Source organism: Typopeltis vanoorti, chromosome 8 (genome assembly GCF_054136105.1).
Source record: "Typopeltis vanoorti isolate ZY-2024b chromosome 8, IOZ_Tvanoo_1.0, whole genome shotgun sequence".
Lineage (NCBI taxonomy): Eukaryota > Metazoa > Arthropoda > Arachnida > Uropygi > Thelyphonidae > Typopeltis > Typopeltis vanoorti.
The window spans coordinates 100225949-100248135 of record NC_143556.1 but is presented as its reverse complement, the minus strand read 5'-3'; the positions used below and the strand labels follow the sequence as shown (position 1 = coordinate 100248135).

General features: G+C 38.0%; 1 protein-coding gene across 1 annotated transcript in view; it reads left to right on the top strand.

The window, feature by feature from the left end:
* LOC150104226 (NADH-cytochrome b5 reductase-like) overlaps positions 1 to 22187 on the top strand; it is a 145756-nt gene that overhangs the window by 6787 nt on the left and 116782 nt on the right. The window contains exon 2 of the mRNA XM_090396851.1: positions 1321 to 1540. Within this exon, the coding sequence (XP_090252977.1) occupies positions 1321 to 1540 (220 nt within the window). The remainder of the gene's footprint in view (positions 1 to 1320; positions 1541 to 22187) is intronic.

Sequence of the window (22187 nt, the reverse complement as noted above, 5' to 3'; positions counted from 1 at the left end):
ATGTTATTTGCAAAGCTATGCAAATAGAAAGAGTAGGAGGGAGATATGATTGAGACACTTAAGTTGGTGAGGAGCGGTGTTACCAGATTAATATGGATATGATTTTTCATAGAATGGAAAGAAGGGGTTGGCAGATGGAACAAGTGATTATCATTGAAGCTGTATAAGGCAGGTATGAGCAAGAGAATGAAAAGAAAGTTCATTGTATAGTGAGTGGAATGCATTGTCAAAGTGTTGATTGCTGAAATGGTAAGAGTTTATGCAGAGGTGTAGCTAGGGGAGGGCAGAGGGGGCGGTCCACCCTGGGCAGCATTTTGAACATTTTTGAACTTTTGCAGTTAATTCTAAAATACAGTCTCGAGAACTCACTTCCAAATATTGTAATACTATTGCGAATTTTCCTCACAATTGCTCTAAGTGTTGCTAGTTGGGAGAGGAGTTTTTCTAAATAAAATTGATTAAGAATTACCTACATTGCTATGAAATAGACTTCGCTAATGACATCGTCGATTTTGCTAACAGAAAAGCAAGACAAATAACATTTTAGAATGTTGAAATTAAAGTTTTACTTCACAAATAAACATACTGTTTTAATTTATTTCCCTCTACGTCGTTTTGACTTTTTGTAGTATTTTTGGTGTGTATTGAGAGGGGCGGCAAACTTGGGGACCGCTCCGGGCTGAAAAAGCTCTAGCTACACCACTGAGTTTATGGCAAAGTTTGATGATCTTGTATATATAAACATTGGCAGGGAGACCACATAACGAGTCTTTTTAATCCATGTAGTTCTACTGTTAATAACTTGATTGTTCTCCATAATGCAGTTGAAAGAATGATGTGATGTGCTCTTCATTTGGAAAAGACTTGGGTTTGATTCTGGTCATTGATTGAGGAATTTTTTTATGGACTTTTACATTTGCACGTGAGTTAACCAGTCTCGTTTTTTAAGAGATAGCAGGGTTTTTTCTTGCCAGAAACTTTGGGATTTCCTTCTGCAGAATAGTATAACAGTCAGACACACATGCATGCACGCACAAATAAACAGCTTTGGTTCTGGAGTAGGTTGTGTAGTGTAGAGTGGTCTTCTGCTATGAGTTTTGGAAATTGTTGTAGGCATCATATAATGATAATAAACTGATTCTAAAATATTGTGATGACACCTTGGAGGTTTCATGTAATAATAATAATAGTAATAAACTTCCTTTCAAATGTATGACTATTATTTTAAATTAAAATGTTCTCATTAATCAATATTCTTATTAATCATATTTATTAGTGGAGTTATATTATATTTATGATATAAAATATTATTATACACAGCACTGAGAGTCATTTAAAAGAAGAGGAACTTCCAGATGACCTTTTACAGCGTAAACCAAAGGAACCTCTCCCATCTGATTGCTGTGGTGGTGGGTGCATTTCTTGTGTGTTTGATATATATGAACAGGAATTAAAAATATGGCAGAAAGAATGTTTGCCGTACTTACAGAAATGTAAAGGAATTGATCATGATGAAAAAGAAAATGCATCTAATGATGAGGTGTGTTTAAAACTATATTGTTGTCAAAATAATAAACTCTTATTTTGAATAATAGAAGATTCATGCATTATGAATGCTGTGATAAAAGTTAATTGTTTTTCATAAAAATGTGTCATGAGTAACAAATATAATTTCTAATTTTGAGTTATGTTTGGATATATAATGATACTGTAGGACATGTTAATGAGATGGTAGTGAAGAAAGGGAAGTTTTTAATATAATTTATTAGAGTTTTTGCTTTAAATTTACAGGCAGTCTAATCTAGATAGAATGTATTGTCTGTGGATTGTTACACTTGTCAAATTTGTACTTTAACATAATATTATGGTGTAGTTTGTCAGTATTCTTTGTGCATTGTTTGAATAATGGCCACTGCTGCAATTCAGTTTGCTGGTACATTATCACCCAATCTACCACTATTTTAAACACGGCATACTACAAATTTTGTGGTGTGCATTTCTTGTAGTATTTCCGCATTGTGGCAGTTAGAAATGTGACATTGAGACACAGGGGAGTGCAGGATCTGCTTAAAATGTAGAAAATGGAAAGAACTGGGTGGTATGGAAATTAGCATAACAGACTTCACAGTATTATGCCAGAAAAGAGTGAATGCTGATTGAGAGAGATGAGTAGCGTGATTTAGGGTGATGAAGACAAGTATCATGTGCATGTTCAGAAGATGATGTTGATTGGGAGGGTGACGAGGAAGACTGGGTTGCTTGGAGAGAGACATAGATGCACCAAGAGAAGTGGAACATATGAGGAATGGAATGAGTTAAGAAGTGTGGAAAAAGAAAAGAGCGATTAGGAGATGGGAAAGGACAGATGTGAAGTCAGAGTAGGAGTGAGAGAAAGAGAGTTAATGGAAATGATACAAGGGGAGAGAATAGGAAAACCAGAGGAAGAGAGAAATGGGAGGAAAGCAAGGCAGAAGCTAGGGATGGAGAGAGATGACAGGAAAGCAGGTAAGTGGGAGAACAAGGAGAGAAAGTGTCAGAGGAGAAAGAGAGAGTGAGGGATGCAGGTGAGCAAGGAAGAAATAAAGTGGTAAGAGATGTGTTGTATGGAAACTCGATCCATGGAGTGCAAAATAGAATGCCAGAGGAGTTTTGCCTGGAGGAACAATAGACTGTGTGACTGGTAACTAAGCAAGGGGAAAGAGTAGATGAGATGATTGTAGGTACGAATGATTGAGAGGCTGTGTGAACCGGGTGGCAAGAGATCTAAGGTTAATACATCAGATTGTATGGCAGAAGAGTGAGAGAGGGAAGATAATGAGTGTTATTACCTAGGTATCATAATGCAGATCTGAGGAGAAGAGTGTCAGTAATGAATGGTATGATATCCAGAATGTGTTGAAAGAGACACTTGGATTATGTGGGTGCCTGGAGTGCATTTTTTGGACAGAAAAGAACTGTATGTGACAGATGGCCTGCATTTGAATGAAGAAGGACATCTGGAAAGAATATTGTTCTCTGGACAAGTGAGAGTACTTGTGCAGGAAACTAGTTGAAACCAGTTGTCAGGGTGGATGGTAGCATGGGTGACCTCGTATGGGAATAGTCACTTGGTAGAAAGGAAAACGCATGATATAATGTACAATCGAGTAGAGTTTGGGGGAGAATGATGATAGGTATAGAAACACTGACAATGCATTAATGTTTCTATATACAAATTCCAGGATGTCCAGAATAAAGGAGATGAATTATTAGCACAGATAATCTCAGCCTGTCCAAAGATTATTGGGATCACTGAGACATGGTTGATGAAAGATACAAATAAAAGTGGAATAAAAGTAGCGAGGTATAGCATTTTTTTAGCAGGATAGGGAGGGAAAACTTAGTGGTGGAGTATTGCTTATGATAAGTGATGAATTGTGACCTCTCAGAGTGGAGGATTTGGAGAGCATTGTCACTAACAGTTTTGAGATAATGTGGTGTGAAGTGGATGTGGGCAGGACAGGATAGGATATTTAGTGGGATGTTGCTATAAGCCAGGGAGCATAGGGTGGGGTGAAGAAGCAGGAGTTGTTGAGGCAGTTGAGCTTGACAAGTGCAAAAAGAATGATCGCTACAAGAGATTTTAACTACAGTAGTATAAATTGGGATGAAGAAGCTGCATATGGCAGTAAGGGAATTGAACTTTTGAAATTCTCGAGGAACAAATTTCTTAGGCAACATGTAGTAAAAGGAACACAAGGTCCAAAAGTTTTGGATTTGGGCATAGCATCAAAGGATCTGATTGTAACTGAGATGACATCCTTGCACCCGGATTTAGAATGTGACCATGTGGTTTTGTGTTAGAGGATGAATAAATATGCAGGAGTATCAAGAAGAAAGGAATTTATATGATTATAATAATCCTAGAAAGTGATTATAGTAATTCTAGATGATTATAGAAGAAGGAGGTTATATATCATCAGTGCATGGGAACTAGTGAAGAAATATTTATTAGCAGCAATGGCAAGTTTTATACCTTGAGTGAAAAGAGAATACCGTTTGGTGTAAAGTGACTGACAAACTATATCAAATGAGAACTGTAGATGAAAAAAGGTTATGGAACAGATATAAGGGTGTAGATCAGATGCATGAAGAAAAAGACTCAGGCCAGGAAAGTGATTAGCATGGTAAGGAATGCAAAATTTGAATGCGAAAAGAGATTGGCCCTAAGAACCAAGGACTCCAAAGGAATTCTTTAGTTATCTTGCCAGTGGAAGGAAGAGGAGGAATAATTGTGGAAGAATGACATTGTTAAACAAAGATGGGTGCAGAGGCCATAGTGGAGTTGTTTAATGATCACTTTATTGGGATATTTTATCCTGGAGAGGTGGATTTTAATACTAGAGGGATATGGAAGGTTCAAGGTTTAGAACGGAGAGTGTATTTCAAATACTCACTATCTGGATGTCAATAAAGCAATGGTATTGGATTGAATTTCACCGTGTGTTTTGAGGGGAGGTGCTAAAGAACTTGCAGCTCCTTTGAGTTGGCTTTTCAGTAAGAGTTTGACTACATAAAAGGTGCCTAAGGAGTGGAAGGAGGGAAAAAATAGTGCCATTGCATAAGGGCGGTGGTAGTAGAATACAAGTATCAAACTATAGACCAGTTTGTATTTCTTCAGTTGTTAAGGTTTTGGAGAAATTAATGAGAGATCATATACAGCATTAGGTATATGAGAGTAGCATATCTGTGAGAATCAGCATGGATTTCTTAAGGTTCACTTGTATTTTAGCAATCTTATTGCCTTTTTATAATAAAGTAACACTTACAGTTGATGAGGGGAAAGCCATATACCGTTGTGTTTTTGGACACGACAGTATAGTATTCAGGATAGTGAATTGGATGGGATTGGCTGTCTAATAGATATCAGAGGGTTGAGAATTGTTTAAGGGAGCAATATCATGATGGAGCACAGGGCTCATTGTGTAACCTTTATATCAGTGATCAATGACATTTTCAGTAGATTGCAGGAGATATTCAGCAGATGAAAATTTAATGAAAGGAAAGGACAGATGAGTAAATCAGTGGGGATGTCAATTTAATTCAGCAAAATGTAGTCTTGATGTTTGGAATACATCACTAGGAAGCTGCATACTCTGTTGGAGGAACTGTATTAGAAAGTGGGGGAAGCAAGTGACCTTGAAAATAAACTTCCAACATCTTTGCTGGAATAAGGTGGTACACCTTTTGGCAACTCGTAATAAGTAAATATGACTTCTCCATTGCTTTTGCCTTAGTATCAAAACTTCTGGGTCTGGCTCCTACTGACGAGACCTGAATAAAGGTCAAAACCAGCCTGGGTAGTGGCTCTTTCCTTAATGCATAGCATTATACATGTCCACAAGGAGATGTGCTTTGCATTATGGGAGATACTGAGACAAGGAGTGATGAGAGCTTGGTCCACCTTTACTACGAGTTGCCTCAGTCCTGAAGATACTTCAGGAGCAAACTTTGTTTGCCTACACTTGGGTAAAGGATTAAACTAAATTTATTATAGTTGTGATTCTGTTATATAAGGCCCTGATAAGACCAGATCTGAACTATTGTGCTCAGATTTGGTCACCAGGATTTGAAAAAGGATAAATTAACTTCAGAAACAGTAGCAGATAACAAAAATGACATCAGGACTGTACAACGTTAATTATGCAGATAGACTGAAGGAATGTGGATTGCAAAGTTTAGTAGATAGAAGGAGGAGAGATGAACCATTGAAGAGCTTCTAGATATGACCATGGATCTGTAGAACTGCTTTGGCAATCTGTTGAATTTTGGAGTAGAGGTTTTTTCTAGGGTTATTGTCAATTTTCTGTGGAGCAGCAGCAATTGCTGGACAAGAATAAATATGGACAGGTGTTAGCTCCTGGACAGTTTTTGCATGTTTCATAGCTCCTACTACCGTCTGGCTAAATTTTCAATCCTTTAAAATGTTCCATCCTTAGTCTGGTGATGATTGTGGTTATTTCTCTATTTTCATTAATTTCACTGATTTTCATTCTTCTTCTTGATAGTTTGTTTTACCAATCTTATTTTGGCAACAGGGTTAGCATCAGTTAGTGATAGTGGGTGTAATTTTTGAGGTAAGTATCTTACTTCTTTGGCTAGTCTGTCTGCTCTTTCATTGCCTTCAATATTTACATGGGCTGGTATCCATTGCAGTGTGCAGTTCTTATTTTTCAAATTTAAGGTTGTTAGTAGTTCATAAATTTCTTTGGTGAGTTTTGTTTTTCCATTTTTTAATGCCTCAAGTGCATATTTTGAGTCGCTGTAGATGGTTATTCCTTCTATAATGTTTATTACTGGATTTGAGAGATAGAATTCGAGAGCTGTTTGTATGGCTGTTAATTCTCAAGTGAAGTTTGAAGCTATTTTGCCAGCTGTGGTTTTGATTTGCATTTCCTCACCTCCAGGTAGAGTTAGAAAACCCCCTGAACCTCCTTAGTTGAGTGTTTCATCAGATGATCCATCAGTGTAGGCAATGACATGATTTGGATTATTTAAGTGATGTATAGTGTCAAGTCCTTTTCTTTTATTTTCTTGCTGTGAGTCCTTTTTTGAACATGATTCTAGGAGATTTAAGTTAGTCATTGTGTTTTTTGGTAGTTTAGTGGAAAAGAAATGGCTTTTTGCTTATTTCACTGGATAAGTGCTCTAAGTCAATCTTTTGCTCTGGATAAGTGCTCTAAGTCAATCTCGTCGCGACGGGAAGAATCTTTATCTGGTCGATTTCAATCGAAGGTGAGTTAGCCCATCTCATACGGAGGTAGCAGGGTTTTTTCTCCCGGAAACTCGGGTTTTTCATCCCGCATACATACAAATCGGCCCTTCAGAACACACGCAATTTACAGACAAAAATTACTAGTTGTGGTGGTGTTGGAGGTGGGCGGTAGATGGCGTTGATGGAGATGATTCGTAGTAGAGGTTAGGTGTAGAGACAGTTGTAGGTGTCCTCCCGCGATGAGTCTTCGGACTCCTTGGAGGTATCAGGAATAATAATAATAATAATATTGTAATGTAGATGATCTCTTTAGTCTAGATTTTCTTGTCCAGGCATCGAAAGTCCTGAGTGAGATGTGATCCTGTTGGTGGTTCCTGATTCTGTTAGTGAATTCAACTGTGGAGAGTTTTCTTCTGTCTTCTGGTATGTGAAACCCACACTCTTGTTGAGCTTTTAAATTATTTGTGGATGAGACTGTACCTATGATGGTTTTTGCTGCTCTTGATTGTACTCCGTGAAGTTTTTCTTTTGAGCTAGTAGAAGCTGGATCCCAGATTGATGAGGCATATTCCATAGTGGGTCGTATGAGTGCCATATATGTAGTTTTGAGTGCCTTCGGTTTCACACCCCACTTTGTTCCACAAAACCTTTTGATGATATTAAGCTTTTTAAGGGCTTTATTAGATATATTTGTAATATGAGTTGTAAATCTCAGTTCAGTATCTGGGATTTATCTAGTTTAAGTTCCTTTGCCCATCTTTCTAAGCCTTTTGTTGAATTATTTAGGACTTTTTCTGATGTTAAGGATTACTGCTTCTGTGCCAGATTGCTATATCATCTGCATAGCATGCTATTTTTGTGTCATTTATTATGTGAGGATGGATGTTGTTCATATAGATGAGAAATAGGAGTGGGCTTAAAACAGAACCTTGTGGGACTCCAGCTCAAGTTCAATGCATGTTGGAATAAATTCCATTAACTTTTACTTTCATTTTTCTTCCTTTCATGAAATCTGAAATCCAAATTTGCATTCCCCCCTTATTCCAGTATCGTATGCAATTTTTATTAACTTTTATCTCCAGATGTGATCATAGGCAGCTATGAGATCTATGAATATTGCTGTTGTCTTCTTTGGTGGTCTATGAAAGCCATCGACGACTGATTGGCAAAGATAAAATAATTGATCTTCTGTACTATGCTGAGACTGGTATGCAGTTTGATAGAAGTTGATCTTGTTATTTTCTAAGAGCCAATTCATAAGTCTGGTATGTATTATTCTTTCGTTTAGTTTACAGAGAATGCTAGTCAAAGCTGGTCTGTAGCTTTTACAGTCACTAGGATTTTTGTTAGGTTTTAGCAAAGGTGTAATGACTGATGTTTTCCAGATTTTTGGTAGTTTACCTGCATTCCAAGAGATGATATCTTCAGAAGGCAGTTTTTGGCTATTTTCCCCATGTTTTTAATCATATGTCCAAAGATAAGCTCAATTCCAGGTAATTTGTTAAGGTCAATATGACTAATTGCTGTTTCTAATTCTGTCATTGTGAGGTCCTGAGTAAAGATGTCTTCAGAAGGATAGGTTCCGGATTGTATTTGCAGCAATTTTTCTGCACTTTTTGTCTTCTTTGTTGAATTGCAGCTTGCTTGCATTAGATAATATTTGGCTAGTAAATTTGCAATCTGTTTGTTTGTTGCTGCTTGGTTCTTGAGAAGATGTTTGAAAAGTGATCAGTATCCGGAAGTGTTGCATTGTTTAATAATCTGATGATGTTCCAGTATTGTGAGTATTTTCTTGGATCTAGTCTATTGCAGAATTCTTCCCACTTTTTTTTGTTTGCAGTTGGAAATTTCATCTTCTATGTTTTGAATTAATTCTATTAACTTCTTTCTGTTGTCTTCTGTATTATTTTGTTTCAACTGTTCATTGATAATATCTCTTTCAGTAATCATAGCACTGATATTGTGATCTTTTGATTGTTTTTCCTGAGACCTCCGGGGATTGAATTTTTTGCAGCTTTCTGTATGTTGTTAGTTAGTTCTAATAGTTGACTTATTTTTCACAGTATTAACAACACCACACAATTTTATCAAATAGATGTTTTATTAACTGTTTATATTTGCTGATGATGTAGCTGATGTGTTTGCCATCTGGGCCCATGGACAAGACACTTTGGATGCGTTTGTCACCTACCTAAACAGCCAACACCCCAAATTCCACTTCACAGTAGAAAAAGAATCAAATAACTGTTTACCATTTCTTGACACATTAGCCACTTGCCTTTCAGATGGATCACTATCTTTTTCCATTTACAGAAAGCCTACACACACAGGAAGATACCTACATAAACAATCACATCATCATCCAGTCCAACAGTATGATATTTTAAAAACATTTACACACAGAGCCAGAGCCATTTGTTCTAACGATACAGCTCTGACCACAGAACTCCAATATCTGCGTCATACATTCCTAGCCAACGGCTATAATCCCTACAAAATAGATAAAATACTACATAGGCCCATTACTCTGCCCTCTCCTAATACACAAGAATGCAACATGACCATTTCTATTCCCTATATCAGAGGTACATCAGAAAAGATAGCCAAAGTATTGATGAAACATGGCCTTTGCACACCTTCAAACCTCATATCAAGCTGGTGTTATGTCGTTGTTACCTCTCTATTTCTTAACTTATATACTTCTTTAACCTCTATTATATTTTCTTACATGTAGCCTAACTAGATTCTACCTAGGGATATTTCCTTTTCAGATACTGGCAAATTTATATTTATACTGCGCCAGCCAGTATCCTATAACAGAAATTTATTCAAGTTTAGGGAAATATTCCTAGATTCATTGGCATTCACTCTAACACACACTTAAATAGATATTGGTATTATTGCAGTCGTGACCAATGATCTATTACTTAAGCATATATATCTAAAATTTCTCCCACTATGGTTCTAATTTTATAAGTGGTAATTTGATATCATTTGATATCGAATTCAGGTATATGTAATAAAACATGTTTATTGGAACTAAATGACAATTACGACTAAATTGAATCAAATTACTAAAACTTCTAAATCTCTTGCTAAGTTAAATCTCATGCTAAGATAATTAAACAATTCTAAATTAATCAAGTTCACCTAGACAGATTAAATTGTTAATCACACAGAACAATAGAAAGCAATGACAATATTACACTAAATTAAGATTCTCTCATGCACTAAACAAAATACACTTATGTAATAAGTGTATTTTGTTTAGTGCATGAGAGAATCTTAATTTAGTGTAATATTGTCATTGCTTTCTATTGTTCTGTGTGATTAACAATTTAATCTGTCTAGGTGAACTTGATTAATTTACTTCAGTCACATACAATTAGATTCATTCCTGACAATTCCTTGATCAACAGAATTTGCTGTCTCAAATACGAAATCTTATCGAAGTTATCTAAAGGATTGTCCACATTACTTAATCAAACACATATTTCAATCTTCTGTCACTTCCGTAACATATAACAAAGATCTCTACATTACCCAGTTCTTTCTGAAGGTCTATAAACTACCACATGTTGTTCTGGTCATCCTTCGATTGGCTATTTCAGTATCTGGCTTTTGGCTACATCGTCCTTTCTACTGCTGCCAGACTTGAGCTGGTTTCTGCCACGACTGAGGGCTATCTCCACTACTCTCTGATGGGACATCCAGCGACTGGCACGATTATTCATAGGCTGATGATTCGCGTACGGCTCCGCGTGGAATCTTGTTCAGCATAATCAGGAAAACGGCCCGCTGTCTGACATCATAGAACCCTGACTCGTCGTTTCTCTGGCCACCGGTCAAGAATCCTCGAGATGAAATCTGGAACAAAAAGCCTTGCAATATGGCACGCATTGCCTTATATTCTGTGTTCTAGCGCCCTCTTTTTTTCGCAAGACCTTTTTTTGTATCCTTTTTTTCGCACAACCCTTAGTTTGATGCCCTTAAAATGATCCTTAATCTCCCTATTGCTGTTAGGTACTGTCTTTGAGGAAAGCGCGCTTACATTATTTTCCGCATATGCTGTAGCCTTCGCCATTACGACCGATACGTGCATTTTAGACACGACCTTTGCACTGTTACTCATTACCTGTCTGGCGACTTACGTTATTTGAGATAGCTTAATAGGACACAAATTTAAGCTAATATTTCTTTTACATAAAATCATTAATCTGACATAATTCTCTAGTTTAGTTTTCCGTTTTTTGACTACAAATATTTCTAATACAATTCACATATTAATATATATTCTCTTATACAACAAACCAGGTCTTTCTGCCAGTGTGCAGGTATAATCTTAAATTAGTTAGAATTTTCATGTTAGATTCTGAATGAACAACTTCTTAGAAAATCCTCCATTCAGAATCTAACAAAGGTCCCCCTTTAAGGAAAAAAAGTTTTCTGTTTCATCAGAGAAACTTCTTTTTTTATTCTTCCGTTCTCTGGGGTTGACTTACACTCTGCCAGATACCAGCATGGTTAATCACCAGTATATTCTCAATTGTTTCATACACATCCCCGTCTGCAACCCCTTCATCTGGTTGTCTCCTTCCTTCTGCATGGTCTAATATATCAGGGTTCTTTGAGACCAATGTTGAAAAGGCATCACTCTGTTCTGAATTTGTGAACTCTCTATGCACACCATCTCTCTCAGTTGGTCTGGGCTTTCTCTCTCTCTCTCTCTCTCTCTCTCTGGTGTTTTCCATGCATATAAGACCCCCCCCCTTTTCTGTGCTTGTGATCCCCTTCCAAGTTCTATAATTTTCTTCCTCCCTTTGAAGCAAACTTCCCTACTAGCATAATTACAGGAGAAACTGTACTTAGATAGGAAATCATTTCCCAGGATTAATCCTAAATGAGGGGAAGAGTATTTTGTATTGAGGTCAGTGGCCCTTCCTTTAATGCATAACATTAGACATATCTGCAAGGAGATGTGTTTTGTATTATGAGAGATACTGAGACAGGAGTGTTGGTAGCTTGCTTCACCTTTGCAAGGAGTCGTCCTGGTGTTGTACCACCTTACCCTCAGTCCTGAAGATACTTTCAGGCGCAAACTTTGTTTGCTGACACTTGGATAAAGGATTAAACTAAATTTATTATATTCTAACCAAGTGAAAAATAAACTTTCAAAAAAAAAAAAAAAGAGGATTGCTTTTGCACTGTGCAGATAGCTTCATCAGTCTATTCATTATAAAGTCCATTTTGCTAAGTAGTGGTTCTTGCATCCTTTCAACCTCCCTACGAATTAAGATAGTAGTTCTTTCATCTTGGGAGTGAGAATTCTCTGTATTTTCCGTAAAGCCTGACTGTAGTCAGTTAAGCACCGCATCAAGACGTTCCATTACCAGCTGTTGCAGTCTCTCAACCTCCTGCTTAATGGAATGGATTTTGTCTTGATCGGGAATGCCTGTTGTGATCTGACAAACTGACTTAGCTCTACTCTCCTCACTCCGTTTTTGTGCTTTCTGCTGCTCACCCTTTTCCTTATCTCACTTTGTAGTGCTTATGTCTCTACCATTATCTTTTTTCTTCCTGAATTACCCTGACATGCACAGAAGCAGCTGCAAGACTAATGTCTCCTAGCAACTGTTCTCGTTCTGTTACAGCCTTGTAGCATTCAACTAAATTGGATATGCCTTTTCCAAAGGCTGTCTCTCTCAACTCCTGTCTCAGGCCTATTCGGAAATGTTGGAAGATTGCCCAGTCTAGGTGACACTTGTCCTCACTGGGAACATCAAAGGTATTTGAGAGAGTGAGTAGTCTGTTGTAAAAATCCATTACCTTCTCCCTATCCCCCTTGTATCATCTTTTGCAGCTTCCAAAGGTTTGGCCCTACATTTTTCACTCTGGAAAATTGTGAGATTAAGATCTCTCTAAATTTTCCGTAATCACGATTTTTTTTTAGGATTGGTGATGATTGAAAGTAAGTCTTGGCCTTCACTACCAACTTGCTACATAACAGCACAAGAAGTTGGAAGTTAGACCATCTGCCAATCCTTCTTAGTTCTTCTACAAAATCGAAAAACGTGACTACGTCATCGGTCTCTTCCCCAGAGAACTGTGGAATTACTTGCTGGGGATTTATTATTCGGAAAAATTCCAAATCGTCCAATTCAGAACTGGTCGGATGAGACATACCTGCTATCAGCTTACAATTTACTAAATTTAACCTTTTCTCAAATTTTACAATTCCAATAACTGCCTGACTGCCTAATGTGAGTTTAAGACCAACTTACAGTGCTTTAAAATCTATTCAATTAAATTTTAGGGACCCTAAACACATCCTGTCGACTGCACCATTGTTATGTCGTTGTTGCCTCTCTATTTCTTAACTTATATACTTCTTTAACCTCTATTATCTTTTCTTATGTGTAGCCTAACTAGATTCTACCTAGGGAAATTTCCTTTTCAGATACTGGCAAATTTATATTTATACTGCGCCAGCCAGTATCCTATAACAGGAATTTATTCAAGTTCAGTGAAATATTCCTAGATTCATTGGCATTCACTCTAACACACACTTAAATAGATATCGGTACTATTGCAGTCGTGACCAATGATCTATTACTTAAACATATATATCTAAAATTTCTCCCACTATGGTTCTAATTTTATAAGTGGTAATTTGATATCTCGAATTCAGGCATGACTTAGGCATATGCAATAAAACATGTTTATTGGAACTAAATGACAATTACAACTAAATTAAATCAAATTACTAAAACTTCTAAATCTCTTGCTAAGTTAAATCTCAAGCTAAGATAATTAAACAATTCTAAATTAATCAAGTTCACCTAGACAGATCAAATTGTTAATCACATGGAACAATAGAAAGCAATGACAATATTACACTAAATTAAGATTCTCTCATGCATGTTATTCATAGAGTACATACTGTACAACTTGTTGATTTCTCAGTTAAGATTATCTACTAAACAAAATACACTTATTACTTCAGTCACATATAATTAGATTCATTCCTGACAATTCCTTGTTCAACAGAATTTGCTGTCTCAAATACGAAATCTTATCGAAGTTATCTAAAGGATTGTCCACATTACTTAATCAAACACATATTTCAATCTTCTATCACTTCCGTAACATATAACAAAGATCTCTACATTACCCAGTTCTTTCCAAAGGTCTGTTAACTACCACTTGTTGTTCTGGTCATCCTTCGATCGGCTATCCCAACAACTGGCTTTTGGTTACGTCATCCTTTCTACTGCTGTCAGACTCAAACTAGTTCTGCCATGACTGAGGGCTATCTCCACTCCTTTCTCATATGACATCCAGCGACTGGCACGATTCTTCATAGGCTGATGATTCGCGTATGGCTCTGCGTGGAATCATGTTCAGCATAATCAGGAAAACGGCTCGCTGTCCGACATCATAGAACCCTGGCTCATCCTTTCTCCGACCACCGGTCAAGAATCCTCGAGATGAAATCTGGAACAAAAAGCCTTGCAATATGGCATGCATTGCCTTATATTCTGTGTTCTAGTGCTTTCTTTTTACTGTATCCGTTTTTTTCGCACAACCCTTAGTTTTAATGCCCTTAAGATGATCTTTAATCTCCCTATTGCTGTTTGGTGCTTTTTTTGAGGAAAGCGTGCTTACGTTATTTTCGCATATGCTGTAGCCTCTGGCGTTACTACCAATACATGCATTTCAGATGCGATCTTTGCACTTTTACTCATTACCTGTCTGGCAACTTACGTTATTTGAGATAGCTTAATAGGACACAAATTTAAGCTAATATTTCTTTTACATAGAATCATTAATCTGACATAATTCTCTAGTTTAGTTTTCCCGTTTCTGACTACAAATATTTCTAATACAATTCACATATTAATACACATTCTCTTATACAACAAACCAGGTCTTTCTGCCGGTGTGCAGGTATAATCTTAAATTAGTTAGAATTTTCATGTTAGATTCTGAATGAACAACTTCTTAGAAAATCCTCCATTCAGGATCTAACACTGGCAACTCTGATCCGCTCGCTTAAGGATAAACTTCACCCTTTAGCACACCCAGGAGTGTATGAAGTTCCTTGTGACTGTGACTTGGTCTATTATGACAAAACAGGAAGATCAGTTAACATCTGCCTGGAAGAACATGAAAAATACATTCGCTACTATTACTATGGCAAGTCGGGACTGGCATACCATGCTTTGGACGCTTCTTCACACAGGATTAGATGGAGGAAAACGAATGTGCTATTTAGGAGTCGTTACAGATCTGAAAGATTATTTTTTGTCAGCAATGGCTTTGAAGAATTCTCCCAACCTTAACAAATATGGTTGCATTAATTTGCCAAAAATTTGAGAGACTGTTATCTTAAAAGAAACTCCTGCATGTTTTTTTTTTTTTTTTTTTTTTTTTTTGTTAGAAGGTGCCAAAAACAGGACTTTAGATCTTTTGTCCATTGCAATTGTATAGTTTCACTCACTCACTATCGCGTGTACAAGTGTCTTGTGCTCTGATGATGCTGAGTTTAAAATCAGCGAAATATAAGCAGTTAATAAAACATCTCTTTGATAAAATTATGTGGTGTTGTTAATACCATGAAAAATAAGTCATGAATAACTGTCAACACCTGAGCTTATCTGTTAGATTAGTTCTAGTAGTTGCTGATCAAGTTCTTTACTAGTGGGTGTGCCAGTGCAATATGTTTCTAATAGTTGTGTGTATTTAGGTCAATTTGCTTTTCTGAAGTTCCAAGATCTCTATGTCTGTGGTTTCTGGTCTAGCTGCAAATTAATGGTTGTGATATGTCTATGATCACTGATGGCATTCTTTAGTATTTTCCACTAAGTAAGACTCACAGTTTCATAATCTACTGCTGTGATATCTAATGCTGATTCTGTGCCTGTTGTTTTTGAGAGATATGTATTTTGCCTGTTGTTTATGATCTCAAGGTTTAGATCATCAGTTATGTCTTCTATTTGTGCTCCTTTCTGATCTAGTTGTGGGGAGCCCCAAGTTGGGCTTATGGCATGTAGATCTCCTAAAAGGATCTTTGTGTCTGACATTGTTTGACTTAGTTGTTGAAGTAATTCTGTACTTATATCTGTGTTATTTGGGTGATATGCATTGACTATTGTATTAAAGTGTTTTGGTAGAAATATCTTGACTACTTGAGCCACTATGTTACTATAATATTTATACTGCTGTTTGTAGTTGATACGGTTTCTTTATATTTGATGTGTTTGGTCCTTAAGAGTATAACTAGACTCTTGCCAGAACGATCTGGTCTGTCTTTCCTTAATGTTGAATAGCCTTTGATTTGAAGCGTCAGATTTTAATTTAGTTTCATTTGTAGTAAGCATTCAACGTGGATGTTATTTTTGTATAAAATGTTCTTCAGTTCTTCCATCTTTTTTTTTTTGAGTGTTGTTGATGTTTAGCTGAAGTATGTTGAGAGTCCTTGTGGCATATTTCTCATCGAGATCCTGGACTGCAGCTCTCGACGTGTAGGCTACCTCGGATGCAGTTGTAAATTTGTGATCAGAACAGACGCTTTTCATGGAATTGGGTTTGCCAGAGCGTTAGCCAGCAATTTTTAGGGTTCTCTGCAGGGTTTGATTCTTCTTCTTCTACAGCTTCTCCCACTTAAGTGGGGTCACTGTTTGTTATGAGTCTCCTCCACACCTTCCTGTCTTGGGCTGTCACCACATCTAAGTTCTTCATCTTCAAGTCCTCTTCTACCAGCTCCCTCCATCTCTTCTTTGGCCGCCCACGCTTATGCCTTCCTTGCACATCCATCTGCATGACCCTTCTTCCCACATATTCGTCCTCCCTCATCACATGACCAAACCATCTCAACCTTGCCTCCTGTATTTTCGCTCCTAAGTTCGTAACTTTCACTGTTTCCCCTGACATAGTCATTTCTCAGATGATCCTTTCTGGTCACACCGCACATCCACCTAAGCATTCTCATCTCTGCTACTTCCATCCTGCTGATGTTATTTTTCCTCAGGGCCACAGTTTCTATAGCATATGTCATAGCTGGCCTCACTACTGTCCTATAAATTTTGCCTTTCAGATTGATCGGCACCCTCTTATCGCATAACATTCCAGCCATCTCCCTCCAGTTCCTCCAACCCGCTTGTATCCTGCATCCCACTTCCTTCTCAGCTCCTCCATCTTCTTCCACTGTTGAACCTAAGTATCTAAAGTCTCTCACCTTCCTGATGACATTTCCTTCCAGCTCCTGGCCATTGCCCACTGCGCAACACATATACTCCGTCTTACTTCTGCTCAGTCTCATACCTTTCTCTTCCAGTATTTTTCTCCATCTTTCCAGTTTAGTTTCCTCTTCTTCTCTTGAATCTACACACAGCAAGATGTCATCTGCATACAACATTGTCCAAGGTGCATCTTCTCTCACCTCCTCTGTTACCACCTCCATCACAATATTAAACAGAAACGGACTTAATGCTGACCCTTGATGCAAGCCAACTGTTACTTGAAAACTTTCTGTGTGTCCCAAACAGGTCCAAACACTTGTCTTCACATTTCTGTACATTTCCTGCACCAACCTGACATATTTCTCCGGCGCCTTCTTCTCCCTCAGACACCTCCAGACTTCTTGCCTTGGCACTCTATCATATGCTTTCTCCAGATCAATAAATACCAGATGTAGCTCCCTTTGTTTCTCTCGATATTTTTCCATCATCTGTCGTAACCCAAAGATAGCATCTGTTGTTGATCTACCAGGCATGAAGCCAAATTGTTCCTTTGCAATCTCCACCTCCTCCCTCAATCTACCATCAAGAATCCTTTCTAGGATCTTCATTGTGTGGGACATCAACTTTATTCCTCTGTAATTTTTACAGTCTTGTGCATCCCCTTTACCCTTGTAGATGGGAACAAGAGTACTCTCCCTCCATTCCTTGGGTATATTTTCCTGTTGGCAAACTTTCATGAACAGGTCCCACAGCAGGTCAATTCCCTCTTCCCCCAGTGCCTTCCATGCCTCCACTGGAATTCTGTCAGGGCCCACCGCTTTTCCATTCCTCATCCTCTTCATGGCCTCTGTCACTTCCATTCTGCTGATGTTCTGCACTATCCCCTCAGAAGGCTGCCCATCTCCTCTGTGAGTCCTTGCATTTTCCTCATTCAAAAGTCCCTCAAAGTATATTTTCCATCTGTTTCTTATGTCCACATCCCTCCATAATACTCTTCCTTCAGCATATTTGATCTGCCTCACATGTAAGATGTCCTTAGCTGCTTTATTTCTACATTTCGCTAGTTGGTAAATTTTCCTCTGTCCTTCCTTTGTTTCTAATCGATCATACAGATCTTGATATGCCATGGCCTTCGCCTGTGCCACAACTCTCTTGGCTTCTTGCTTTCTCTCTTTGTACACCTCTCTGTCCTCTTCCACTCTTGACTCATCCCACTTCTGCTTTGCCTTCCTCTTAGCTGTCACTGCCACTTGTACATCATTATTCCACCACCAACCCTCCTTCTGCTCTCTAATCTTTCCAGATGTCTCACCAAGCAACTCGATTGTACAGCTCAGGATTACTTTTGAATTATGTTTCCACCAATCTTGTACAGTCCAGGGTTTGATGTATCAAGTAAAAAAAAATTTCATGCTACCAGATCGGCGCTTCAAACTCCTGCTTCCTGTCCCTTCCACCTTGCACGTGGGCAAATGCCTGAGACGTGGGGGTTGGACTTCTGCAAAGCAATATGACTGTTGAGTGGTAATTATATGATTGACACTTGGGAGTTCTTTTGTATGGTAGAACAAGGGGAAGGAGTGAGGACAAGGGCCATCCCTAGAAGTTGCAAGAGGAAGTCATAAGCAAAAGGGTAAGGATTTGTAAGTATTATTTCTGGGAAAATTCCCATGGTAAGGCTTTGTTTTTTTTGCATGGACAGTGATTTAACCGAATGCATTGTGTGATAGGGAGGTGAAGGTATGAACAGTGAATGAGTTTAAGGAGCGGTGTGATGGACTTTTTTGTTGTTTAGGATGGTCTTGCAGCGAGTTTTGTGACTTCGTAGAGATTGTGAATAATAATAATAATGATGATGATGATTTACATGACTTATAAACCAAATCAGTCAAAAGTTATGAAAGTTTGAAAGCTTAGTTATAAAATCAGATACTGTGATGTTTTTTTAAAAAAAATCGTATGGAGATAATTCAGAAGAATACCAAAAATGATGCATATTGCTCCTGAGCCTAGATCAAAGAAAATATATCATTGCCAGACATACAACATTGGCTTAATTACCCTTTCATCAATGCCAGCCTATTTAATTTATAATATTCTGTAATTGCTATAAACTAATAATTAATCTGTTGTTGTCAGTCGAATGAGTAATTAACTGATACAAACTGGTATAGACTGAACAACTAACAGCCTTCTGTTATATAGTGAAGTTATTCATTATCATAGCAGTTGAACTCAGGGTAATTTTTAACCTGTTCACTGTAGACCCAGTTTATTTATCATCGTCTGTAATAAAATGTTAAACCATTTCAAATACTTTTGCCTAATTTTACAACTAAAAATGTAAAATTTAGTTTCTAGTTTTTCTTCCCTTCCTTTTATGGTAAACTCAGTGGCCTGTCATTATTATTATTATTATTATTATTATTATTATTAAACAAGACCTCATGGAGTCAAAGACTCATCTAGGAGGTCCTTTTATCTCACACACATCTCATCATACCAGGTCTTAAACACATTCAAACTCCTTGCAGACACCACACTCTCAGGCAAGGCATTCCAATCATTCACAACTCTGCACGAAAAAAACCTGCCTCTCACTCCCCTACTCACACCCTCTTTATACAGTTTCCAGGTATGACCTCTGGTTCTCCCCTGATCTCCCACTATTCTCTGTAGAACTTCTCCACCATTGATCCTATAACAACCCCTTACCAACTTGTAGGTCTCTATCATATCTCCCCTCTTCCTTCTCTCCACTAGACTCTGCAAATTACATCTTTTCAATCTTTCCTCATACTCGACATTCCAGAGGTCAGAAACTACCTTAGTCAGTCGCCTTTGGACCCTTTCCAACATCTCTTCATCCTTCTGAAAACCAGGTGACCAAATCTGGGCACAATAGTCCATGTGTGGCCTAATCAAAGCCTTATACAATGGAACAAGAATCTCCCTACTTCTACACGTCAGTGTCCTCCTCATCATTCCCAGAAGTCTTTGTGTTGTCTTCACAATTTTGGCGATGTGTCCCCTAAATTTTAGATCCTTATCCACTATCACTCCCAGATCTCTTATTTCCTCTACTTCCAACAATATATTCTCACCAAGCATAAATTCTGCATCCCATCTTTGTTTTCCAAATTTTAAAACCTTACATTTTGCAACATTGAACTCACATCCCCATTTGCTTGCCCAATCACTCAATTTATTCAAGTCTTCTTGCAAGGCCACAACATCTTCACTACTCTTTATGGTTCGTCCCAACTTTGCATCATCTGCAAACAACTGAATATCTCCATCCAAATCTTCACCAATATCATTAATATACAAGTTAAATAGTAATGGCCCTAAAACAGATCCCTGAGGCACTCCACTAGTGACTTTCCTTTTCCTGGATACTGCACCCCCATACACAACTTGTTGATACCTATCAGATAGCCAGTCTCCAATCCAATGCACTAATCTAATATCCAACCCCATCTGCTCTAGTTTGACTGTCAACTTATCATGAGGTACTCTATCAAAAGCTTTTGCAAAATCCAAGTATATTACTGTGTATCCTTCTCCTCTGTCCAAGGAAGCAGTCACTTTATTGTAATAAGTAAGTAGATTACTAAAACACGACCTCCCTTTAGCAAATCCATGCTGTCAATCAAAGATTATACCATTGTTGTCAACCCAACTCTGGATCCTAGTTCTCACAAGCTTCTCCAACAACTTAACCACAACACCTGACACACAGATAGGCCTATAGTTTGATGCTTGAGTTCGATCACCTCCTTTATGAAGTGGCACAATCTTGCCCTCCTTCCACTCTTTAGGGACTTGACCAAGTGCAAGACTCGTATTAAAAAAATATGTCAAGGCAGGTGTCAACTCTCTGGCACATTCCTTCAGAATACGCAGTGATATATTATCAAGTCCCACAGCCTTATTTACATCTAGTTTACTCAACTCCCCAAACACCTCTTGCTCACTTACAGTCAGTCTCTCCTCCCCATCATCAACTGCTCTTAATCTCTCCATGAAGTCACATTCACAAGATTGAAAGATCTTTATGAACTGCTCATTAAGTATCTCCACCACACATTCTGCAACAGCTGTCTTTATACCATTTCCTCCAATCAATGTCATCCTTCCATAATCATTCTTTCTTTTGCTGGCTACATATCGAAAGAACTCCCTAGGATTCTTTTTTAGCTTCATTAGCTTACTGCTGTTCTTACCTCTTTAGCTACTCTCACCAACCAAGTCACTCTCCTTGCCTGGTCTTTGTAGAACTCATGAAATTGGTTACTTCCACTTCTCTTATTCTGCCTCCACAATGCCCTTTTTCTCTGTATTGCATACTTAATCTCTTTATTCATCCATCTCACACCTAACTTATTTAACCTTCTCACCCGTGGTATACATTTAGACATTGCATCCACTAAATATTTTTTGAAAATCCACCAAGCTGCATTGATCTCTTTTCCAGCTAACTCCTCATTCCATGCTACACCTGCAAGCTGTCTCCTGAGCTCTTCATAATCACCCCCCCTTGTAGTTCCACATATACCCTTTTTTCACAGGGGTCCTTGCACTGCTGGCAACCACCCCAGTAATCACCTCATGGTCACTTTCACCAATTGGTGGATGATTTGATACTTCATTGATAATTACATCCTCCGATGAGATGACCAAATCCAAGACCCTTAATCCTCTTGTGCCCTCTGTTACATACTGTCTGAGGGAGTTATCCCTCAAAAACTCAAGAAACTCATTTTCTTTACTTCCAGTTGCTATCTCTTCATTCCAGTCTATATTGCCATAATTAAAATCACCCATAATGATCACCCTTTTCTTATTTGCTTGGCTTATTTGACTATACATTTCACTATCACCACCATCCACATTACCAGGTCTATAACAACATCCCACCAAGTATTTGATTCTATTCACCTCTATCTCACACCATACTGCCTCAAAACCACTGGCCCCATTTCCCTTTTGCATCTCTACCTTGGACATAACTCTTTCTCTATCATCAATAGCACTTCCCCTCCCTTTTTACCCCTTCTATCCTCACGAAACACATCATACCTTTCCATCTCTATTCCTGTCAGGATGTCATCCTCATCTAACCATGTCTCACTTATTCCGACAATCTCTGGGTGCACAGACGCAATTAGTGCAACCATTTCATCCTCCTT